The 10,221-nt window shown below is 36.1% G+C and overlaps 1 protein-coding gene across 4 annotated transcripts; it reads right to left on the bottom strand.

The window, feature by feature from the left end:
- Positions 1-1,008: 1,008 nt before the first annotated feature.
- On the bottom strand, positions 1,009-6,193 carry LOC306861577 (cyclin-dependent kinase inhibitor 1-like). Of its 4 annotated transcripts, none has more exons than XR_013783485.1 (4): positions 6,046-6,193; positions 3,867-4,309; positions 2,228-3,719; positions 1,010-2,037 (listed from the first exon to the last, which is right to left on the bottom strand). XR_013783485.1 is itself a non-coding variant. In XM_079403940.1 (3 exons), the coding sequence occupies exons 2-3, from the start codon at positions 4,303-4,305 to the stop codon at positions 3,661-3,663; spliced, it is 498 nt and encodes a 165-aa protein (XP_079260066.1). In that variant the 5' UTR covers positions 4,306-4,309; positions 5,752-6,156; the 3' UTR covers positions 1,009-3,660. The 4 variants fall into 4 exon arrangements, 2 of the variants coding, with proteins under 2 accessions (XP_079260066.1, XP_079260067.1); XR_013783486.1 differs by having other exon boundaries at positions 5,752-6,156; XM_079403940.1 differs by having other exon boundaries at positions 1,009-3,719; positions 5,752-6,156.
- Positions 6,194-10,221: the final 4,028 nt, after the last annotated feature.

Below are 10,221 nucleotides of genomic sequence, written 5' to 3'. Positions count from 1 at the left end.
ACTTATGTTAACAAATGAAATCATCCATAAAGAAGATTAATCAGTTAAGTGCTGTGTTGAAAGTCTTATAGGACCTAAATAGTGTTATAAAGAATTATTAATTATGGGATATTTTTATTACATTTACAACGGTAAAAAGAAAAGTGGGATAAAAAACCTTAAAGCTTTAACGTATGTGTGAGAGAGTATCCAATATCCTTGTTTCCCTGTTATTTATTGAAGAGGAGAGAACGGTCCTAAAAAAGACATGATTGATAGGAAACCATTCGAAAGTTGAAATGTATAGATATTTTAAAAATTAAATCATTGACCTGCTGAGAGAGTGTTTAGTCTTTGTAGTTGGATGGTTGAGCGCCAGAAAATCAAAAATCAGGTGGCTTTAACAGCTAGATTTGAAACACAAAGAACCCTAAACTCCAACTATTTCAGGATAAATATGTTCTTCATGGTGCTAAACATTGTTAAAAGAGTAACAAGAGAACGACTCTTGCTTGGTTTTTTTTTTTTTTTTTTTTTTATATTACTTAACTGATTAATCATAGTAACCACATATATTAATATTTGTAGAGAGAATTGAAGAATTGTTTAGCAAACAGATGACTAACTAGGCAATTTGAAATTTGAATTGCTATTGAAATCACTGATTAATGTACAAAACTGAAACATTTTCTGTGTTATGTTTACGGGCTTTCTTTCCTTTATTTGCTAGGACAGTTTAGACAAAAAACAATGGGAGGGTCTCAAACGTGGGTCACCTGAGGTGCAGAGGTGAACAAGGAAAAATAGTTCTGTTGTGTTTAGGTAATTAAACTGATTGTAAAGTGATTATATGTAAGGAAATATGTACGCCCTTAATGAAAGCACATTGCAGGTTTTGCATAAACCACTAAAAATATATCACTTGTCAAAATAGTACCATGTTTAAAAAAACCTGAAAGCTGTTTTAATTTATATTCTGACATATATGCACTATACTACAATCAAATAAAGACATACTTCCAAATAAATTGCTTTGTACATATATTTTATGGGTGATTTTTGCATACTATGTAACACGTACATAATTCACAAGTCAGCTAGTATTAACATGTTTTAACATAAGTAACATACAGGAGTACACATAGCTACTAATTCGCAAAAAAATGTAATATTGTTGACAAATCTGCAACAGAAGCTGTAGGGTAATGTCATCATTATGACAACTTGTAGAGCATAATACAATATTTAATTGCTCATATAAAGAGGCACTTAAAAAACTTCCCCCAAAAAATAATGGCATAGAATAAGGCAACTGTGAGTTGTTTTAAGTTGTTCTAAAAACAGAACAGTACACACACAACCTCATGTAAACCTTTCAGGCACAAGATACTTCTGCTGTACTTCTTATAAAAGAAAAAAAAAAGAAACAGTGCATCCATGATAAAAACAAATGCTACATTTTACATATTTGTTTTCTTATGTGTGTAAAAAATTAAGGTCCTTGTCATTTTATGAGGTAGACCACTAATATATTTCTATGAACACATTTTTAAAAGATTACAATTTAATGGACTGTTTTAAGAGGAAGTCACTGAGTGAACTGTTTAGCATGTGTCTGTGATGAATGCAAGAAAAAAAACTAATCTCTCATATCTATCTTAGAGAAGCTGAAACAGAATTTTGAATTCTACAAAGCAAATTCTACAGTTTAACAGCATGTGGGCTTGGTTTAGTGGCTTAATTGAACAACTATTCAAAGGGCTTTAAAGCAACTGTATGTAGTTTTGTGTATTGTTGCAGCTTTGTGAGTGGATTTCACTGTCCTAAATATATATTTATATACATATAAGTATATACAGTGGGTAGCTGTATATGTGCGCTTGTTGTTACCATAAAGCTTTTACATGGAATTTTGTACCTGCTTACCACAATTATATAGCCTACTCCAAAACAGATTTTAAGGGGGATGTGTGAAAGAAACAGAAGACAATCGCTTTGTTAGAAATCAGTGTACCATTAGAATGATTCTACACTGTAAAAAGTGATAAGTTGCCTTAACTTAATTTTAAGGCAAGAGGTTTCCTCAATTTTTTTAAGTTAAGTCAACTTATCACTTTTTACAGTGTAGGAAACCTGTTGCCTTAAAATTAAGTAAATAAATAAAAAAAAAAGTTAAGTGAATTGTCAAATTCACAACTTAATTTTTTTTAAGTAAATAATTATTTAAAAAAATGAGGAAACCCCTTGCCTTAAAATTATTAAGTTAAGTCAACACTTTTTACAGTGTAAAACTAAGACTTCAAGGTTAAAAAGAAATTACATAGTTACTTAAGCATCCTATTTATTGTGGAGCCATTACTTTGCTTAATTGCATCAGCTGCCTCTTTAATATAAAAAATGTCAAATGTATGGCTAATTCAGCACATTATTATACATTATATCTCACATGCACAAAGCAAAAATACAGTATTAAAAAAATGATTGTACAACTGATGTCCTTGAAATTGATATGCTAATACTAAAATTAAGATTCAAACTTAAAATACATACAAAAGTAGCTTGTCAACATATTCAATTTTCCCCCAGGTCTCACGCTCATCAGACAATTGGTCGGACACTTCCCAAATAATATTTTAAGGGCAATATCCTTTTACAAACATGTTTGAAGTTACATAACTTCAAAGCTATCGAAGCATACCTATTGTCTATCTCTATAATAACAGTCACATCAACCCCCCATTTTAATATGCTTCATGAAAAACATTAATGGCTCAGGTTACATACTTTTATGGGTCACACTTTAGTTTGGGGACCAACAATGGCTTTTGCCTCAATAAAATCCTAATTTGCTTATTAATAGTTAGTAAGGTAGTTGTTAGGTTTAGATATGCGGTAGGATTAAGGAACCTAATATATAATAATGCAGAATAAGGCATTAATATGTGCTTTATAACTATGAATATGCATGTAATACAATATGCTAGTAATATGCATGCTAACAAGCAACTATTTAATGGTGAGAATTGGTTCCCAAACTAAAGCGTTACCCTGTTTTGTAGTATATAAAAACAGGAAAATAAATAAAAGCGGAACAGAATAATGGTATGACACTGTTAGCTTATAGATTGTGTGCACTGATGCCACTTAAGAGGATCAATGCATTTTGAATTTTGAGTCTGAGAAGACTAATGTGTATGACCAAACAGTCTTTTTATAGTGCATGTTTGTAAACGTTCACAGTAATTGTTTGTGTATATATACTGTATATTCAGTGCACAACAAAAAATAAGAAAAAACCATTTATATAGTGCATTCCTAACAATTTTTAAATGGAACAATTAAATATAAAAAAAAAATATTTTTCTAATTTGGTCATGCATTTAAAATGTATTAGTTGATTTTACAAGAGTGAATTCTCATTCAATTACGGAATTAATTACTTCGAATTATTCAAATGCACTATAAAATCAGAATATTTGAAAAAATTTTCACATTTACTTAACAATAAAATAGGTACCTTTAGGTACTGCGTTTAGTAAAAAAATATACATACACATTTGTGTACATAACATGTATCTGTGTGTGTATGTACAGTATATACATCCTATTAAGCCTTTATCTGCACATGTAGCTATTCTAACTGACCAGCAATGTATGTACATTTATACAAAAAAGGTCTGTTTACTGTCCTGATGAAGCTTTGTGATCAGGAAATCTTTTTTTTGTCACTCTGAAAAAGTCTGAAAGAGAAAAAAATAAAAATTTTAGAATTGTAATATAAAAATGACAGTGCCTATAACTAATATTTTTTAACAAGGTCCCAAAGTCCCTGGCCATCACCGAGTGGCCCTGAGAATGAAATGTGACAACTATATCTACTCTCTTACCTGTGATGCTTGCTTGTCTGCGTTTGACCCCTAGCAATGCAGCCATTCTCTTCTCTGGCTTGGTTCCCCTCAGAGTTCTTCTGGTCCGCAGCTCCAGATATTTCTCTGTGGCCATAGCTGGAGATGAACAAGCTTCCACCGTTTGCTTTGCCACAACGGGCCTGAACACACAGCTATGGTAAAACACTGGCACATCCTGGCACCGCAGCTCCTCCCACTCAATGCACCCGGGGACTGGTTGGTCCATCTGAAAGTCAAAGTTCCAGCGCTGTTTGGCGATCTCCACGTTCATGCAGAATAGCCTCTGGAAGTCCTGCTGTAACTGCTGGTGGTCCACTGGGCCAAACAGGTTCCGCCGAACCAATGCTGGCTGAGGCTTAATGTCCTCCTCCTGCCCTTCCAGCAACCCAAAATAACACGCATCTGGTGTCGTGGACATGTTCCTGGGACAAAGAATAGAAATGCCCCAAAAGTATTACTATTAGAGCACGTTAGAATTCATTTTATTACTACAGTAGATAACAAAATCATGTCTTTCAATCAACTGGTATTTTGGTGATTTTTAGTAGATGTACAAAGCCAGTTCTCAGTTGGACAACAGTTCACACAGTTGTCCAGGAAGATCAATCACAAGTGCAGTGTATACATAAATAACATAATAACATAAAAACACAAAGCATAGTTATGTCACACACTTTCAGTGTCTGAATGTCTGTCGAGTTACTTTTTGGGGTCACTGTCTATCAGGATAAATACAAATTCTTAGAAATATACTCTCTGCATTGATGAAAAAATGCCAAGTGTGTGATTTGTGGATGCAAAATAAAATAAAAAAATGCACCATTCTGAATAGAACTGAGGATACTTTTTTTTGAAGGTATTGTGTTGTTATTGTTAAATTAACATTTTGTTTCATGTTTTTTGTTTGTTTGTTTTTCACTTTTCTAGCAACAAATATTGTGATTTCATGCATTTATAAACATTTCTAGAAAAAATAAAAAAAATAAAAAAAATCAAGACAAAAGTTGCCTGACTTTGCCAGATGGGTTTGATATGGTGGAAACAGATAAAATAAAATATTTTTTTTCTTAAAAACTGCTGCCAAAATAAATAAATAAATTATATATTTTTGTCCGAAAAATAAGATTTTGCCAAACTACTTAATTTCTTTTTTAAAGAATACTTTTACTAAGGCTTTTTTCCATCCATGTACATACAATTGTCTTACTCCTCGAATACAAAGGGTGTAAACTTTTTATTTATTTCCCCCCCCAAGACAAAAGTTGCCTTGTAACTTTATTAGATAACTTTGATTCGGTAAAATAAAATTAACTGCTTAAAAAACTAAATAAACTGCCATTTCTGTTCAAATAAACTGCCAAGCTTATTTATTCAGCTTTCAGATGATGTACAAAACATTGACCCTTATGGCTGGTTTTGTGGTCCAGGGTCAAATACGAGACATGAAAAATGTAATTTAATTACATTTATTTTGTACGATCACAGCATATAGTAACCACTGAAGAGCGAAATCTGTGAGTGAGGCTTGTTTACGTCGAGAAAGTAGGCGCGGCACGCCTCTCACATTACTAGTACACACTACTACACGCTAAACTACACACTTCACAAATACACACGCGCACGAGAGAATAGAAAGCACGAGGAATGACTGACACCTGTTACTCACTGCCAATTACCTTTATAAAACAGAACACATGCATCGCAAATTACCTCTATAATATTGACAGACAGACTAACAGTGAGATAGGCTAGTTAGCCAGCCAGCCAGCCAGATAGACAGATAGATCCCTAGTACTTCTGCAGTGAAGAGTAAATCATGCAGAAATTGTCCATGTCAAAAACAACCGAAAAATATCAAACTCACCATTCGAGTAAAAGCAGAGCTCTAGATGAGGGAGATTAAATCCACTAACGTTACTAATGCACTTTCTAATCAATAAGAGAAGCGAAACGACCTGAGCTACAAACACAACATGAGCAGCGAAGTAATAATAATCTCATCTGCAGCAACGTTGTTTGTTTTGATGGCAGGACTGCCCATTGTCACGTGACCCGCGCAGCACCACTCCACTCAATATTTAAATTATAACATGTCAAATAACACGGATTTTTTCATCTCACTATTAATAAAAACGCAATACGCGTAAAATTAGCGTACCTTTTCTACGTCTTAACGCTGCAGCGAGGTTTCTGTGGAAAGTAGGTCAAATCCCCCTGAACCCCCGCGCGTGACACACATTCAGTGTTTTGCCCTCGTCACGAACAGCTCGGGCGCGCGCCAGTGAGCTTCAGTCACGTTGATGTGCAACGTGACAGGGAGGAGCCACACGCTGCATTTGATTTTCTCCCGCGCACAATGATGAAGGAATGATGGGAGAAATTAAGCATTTTAATGCTTTTGTTTAGGAAACATGCATTCAGAGAAAACACAGAACGGGCGTGGTGCATTTTAAGTTGTAAACCTGTCATGTTTATTTTTCTAGGTCACAAATCTGACAGCTTTTCTGTACCTATTTTCCCAAATCGGTTATTGCCACTGAATAATAATTTTAAAAAAAGGTAATTGACACTGTTTATCTCACAATTCTGACTTTTTTTCTCGACTTTTGCGTCATATAAACTCGCAATTCTGACTTTTTTCCTCAAAAGGTGTTCTGAGGAGAGAAAAAAAAAAGACTGATATGTTTACAACTCGCAATTCTGAGAAAAAAAAAATCAGAACTGCGAGTTTGTCATCAGGCAATTCTGTTGAAAAAACACCTTTTTGTCCCAAGTGTTTTTTCTTTTCTTAATCACCTTTGTTAACGTTAAGTTCCAACTATAAATTCATTTAAATTCAGTTCATATAAAATGTTATTTGGAAGGTAAATATATATACTTATAAACATTTTGAGATCATGCACTGCAGACAAACATCTTTTCAGGAAAAGTGGGTAATCTCTGATTTATCAAAAATGATCCTGTATCTGTATTAGAAAGCATAAAGACATTCATCATCTATCTATCAATCACACAAATATTTTCAGCAACATATTTAACAAAATATATATCGCCTAGGCTATGAGTAAAATACACTCACCTAAAGGATTATTAGGAACACCATACTAATACTGTGTTTGACCCCCTTTCACCTTCAGAACTGCCTTAATTCTACGTGGCATTGATTCAACAAGGTGCTGAAAGCATTCTTTAGAAATGTTGGCCCATATTGATAGGATAGCATCTTGCAGTTGATGGAGATTTGTGGGATGCACATCCAGGGCACGAAGCTCCCGTTCCACCACATCCCAAAGATGCTCTATTGGGTTGAGATCTGGTGACTGTGGGGGCCATTTTAGTACAGTGAACTCATTGTCATGTTCAAGAAACCAATTTGAAATGATTCGAGCTTTGTGACATGGTGCATTATCCTGCTGGAAGTAGCCATCAGAGGATGGGTACATGGTGGTCATAAAGGGATGGACATGGTCAGAAACAATGCTCAGGTAGGCCGTGGCATTTAAACGATGCCCAATTGGCACTAAGGGGCCTAAAGTGTGCCAAGAAAACATCCCCCACACCATTACACCACCACCACCAGCCTGCACAGTGGTAACAAGGCATGATGGATCCATGTTCTCATTCGGTTTACGCCAAATTCTGACTCTACCATCTGAATGTCTCAACAGAAATCGAGACTCATCAGACCAGGCAACATTTTTCCAGTCTTCAACCGTCCAATTTTGGTGAGCTCGTGCAAATTGTAGCCTCTTTTTCCTATTTGTAGTGGAGATGAGTGGTACCCGGTGGGGTCTTCTGCTGTTGTAGCCCATCCGCCTCAAGGTTGTGCGTGTTGTGGCTTCACAAATGCTTTGCTGCACACCTCAGTTGTAACGAGTGGTTATTTCAGTCAAAGTTGCTCTTCTATCAGCTTGAATCAGTCGGCCCATTCTCCTCTGACCTCTAGCATCAACAAGGCATTTTTGCCCACAGGACTGCCGCATACTGGATGTTTTTCCCTTTTCACACCATTCTTTGTAAACCCTAGAAATGGTTGTGCGTGAAAATCCCAGTAACTGAGCAGATTGTGAAATACTCAGACCGGCCCGTCTGGCACCAACAACCATGCCACGCTCAAAATTGCTTAAATCACCTTTCTTTCCCATTCTGACATTCAGTTTGGAGTTCAGGAGATTGTCTTGACCAGGACCACACCCCTAAATGCATTGAAGCAACTGCCATGTGATTGGTTGATTAGATAATTGCATTAATGAGAAATTGGTGTTCCTAATAATCCTTTAGGTGAGTGTATATTAGGTTCACCCAATCAATGCATAAAATTCAAAACACGAAAACACATACCCCCAGTTTCACAGACAAGGCTTAAGCCTAGTCCTAGACTAAAATGTAAATCTGAGCTGTTTCAATTTAAATAAACTTGCACTGACTGACCTTAAAATACATCAGTGCCTTTGTTTTGTCTCAAGATGCACACCAGTAAAGTTTTTTTCTAAGAATGTTTATAAAAAGTACTTAAATGTCCTAATTGAACTATGGCCTAATCCTGGTTTAGTCTAAGACCTGTCTGTGAAACCGGGCCATAGGGTACCTGAATAAGTTCTGAATATGTATTTTTACTTGATATGCGTAAACACTGCATTCATGGAAGCCAACACTAAGTTACTCTCCTTAGTTGTGTCTATGTAACTGTGAGCAGTGTCTTTATTTACCAACAAACATTTTTCCAGTTGCTTGACAGTAACCATTTTTGAAATCAAGCTTTTGCAGAAGCATTATAAATGCAATTAATCTACTTTTTAAGAGTTGCTTGACTGTAGATAAACAACTTTTTAATACTACTTTGTGAGTACTTTTTAACTTGAAACAATACAGTTTCTAAGTCAAGTCACATTTATTTATATAATGCTTTATACAATACAGGGAGTTCTCCTCTAGCCAAGTCAACGAAAACGGTAGGATTCATAATTCCAGTCTTATGAACACTGATATTATTCAAAACTTTGCAACCAGCTCCTTCTGCTTGAGCATTGGGGTATAAACAATAGACAAAAAAGACAATGGACAAAATATGTATGTACAGATACATATATGTTATATACAAGGGAATGTACATAAAAGGTGCTACCTCAAATAAATGTAAGTATAAATAATGTTGGGCATGTGCAGGGACAGTATATTGCACATTTTTATTGCACAGTGGGGGCTTTTAACTGCTCATAAGGTAGATGGTCCTGAGGAAAGAAACTGTTCTTGTGCCTGGCTGTTCTGGCTGTTCTGGTGCTCAGTACTCTGTACTAGCGACCAGGCAACAACAGTTCATGGAAGTGACTTGTGGATGTGAGGCGTCCAAAGTGATTTTCCCAGCCCTTTTCCTTACTCTGTATGAGTAACTGTGTGAATGTTGCCGATTTAAGGAGGAGCGTCTCGCTGCAGCCCACAAGATCCAGGGGGCGTGGTTGGATCCAGATCCAACTCCTCCCACCTTACATATACCTAAACCTACCCATCTCCTCACCCTGATCCCTAAACCTACCCCATGTCCACCCCTAAACCTACCCATCCCCACCTCCTAGATGAGGATCCCACCACGCCCCCTGGATCTTGTGGACTGCAGCGAGCCCTACTTGGATTTAAGTCTTTCCATAGCATGTGTGACCAGCAGATGTCCTAAGTGTGCTGTGTTTGATTGCATTCGAACAGTGAATTATTCTCCAAATCAATTGGACATCTGAAATTTTTTATTTCTCCTATTATCCTAAAAGTTTCTTGCTCAACTAACAGCAAAAGTGGTTGAATTCTCATCTCTAAGATTCTGGCTAATTTAGTGATGTTCTTCCTTTTAAAGAGACAAACAAATAGTGTAAGCTGGTTGGCTGATCTCCCTGCCTAGTTTACTGGTTTTAGAGGTGCTTTGGGCACAGTCACAATCTTAAATATGATTGATGAAATATGGGTGGATGTGACAACATAACAGGGTTGAACAGAAGTACAGAGACAAAGACATAACATACATGAAGCTTTCGGTTCTTTATTTAAATACAATATAGTTGAAGAAGACACCTAATGCCATGTTCACACAGCAGCAGAATACGGTTGTCGGTCCTGCATTTGAGTCATCAATATGGTTGCATTTATACACGATTCGGTTATTTACAGGACTGACAACTGCATTCAATAACCAAACTTCCACCCATAAACTTTCAAGACTCACAACCATATTTTTGGCGAAGCCCTGCTGTGTGAAGGGAACTGTACTGAACAACTAGTTGTCTGTCGCATCACACAGCTGCCTCAAATGTGCCAAGACTTAAAAAGAGGTCTGTTTTGTGTTGAC

This window comes from Barbus barbus (assembly GCF_936440315.1).
Source record: "Barbus barbus genome assembly, chromosome: 42".
Classification (NCBI taxonomy): Eukaryota; Metazoa; Chordata; class Actinopteri; order Cypriniformes; family Cyprinidae; genus Barbus; species Barbus barbus.
Note: the sequence above shows the minus strand (reverse complement) of the source record. Positions and strands in the feature narration are given on the sequence as shown.

What these genes read in the sequence shown, in the direction of transcription:
- LOC306861577 (XM_079403941.1), bottom strand. Translation starts at nt 4,305, where the DNA reads ATGTCCACGACACCAGATGCGTGTTATTTTGGGTTGCTGGAAGGGCAG. An exon ending in CAGACAAGCAAGCATCACAG is followed by an intron (nt 3,720 to 3,866) that starts GTAAGAGAGTAG and finishes TTTCTCTTTCAG; the next exon opens with ACTTTTTCAGAGTGACAAAA.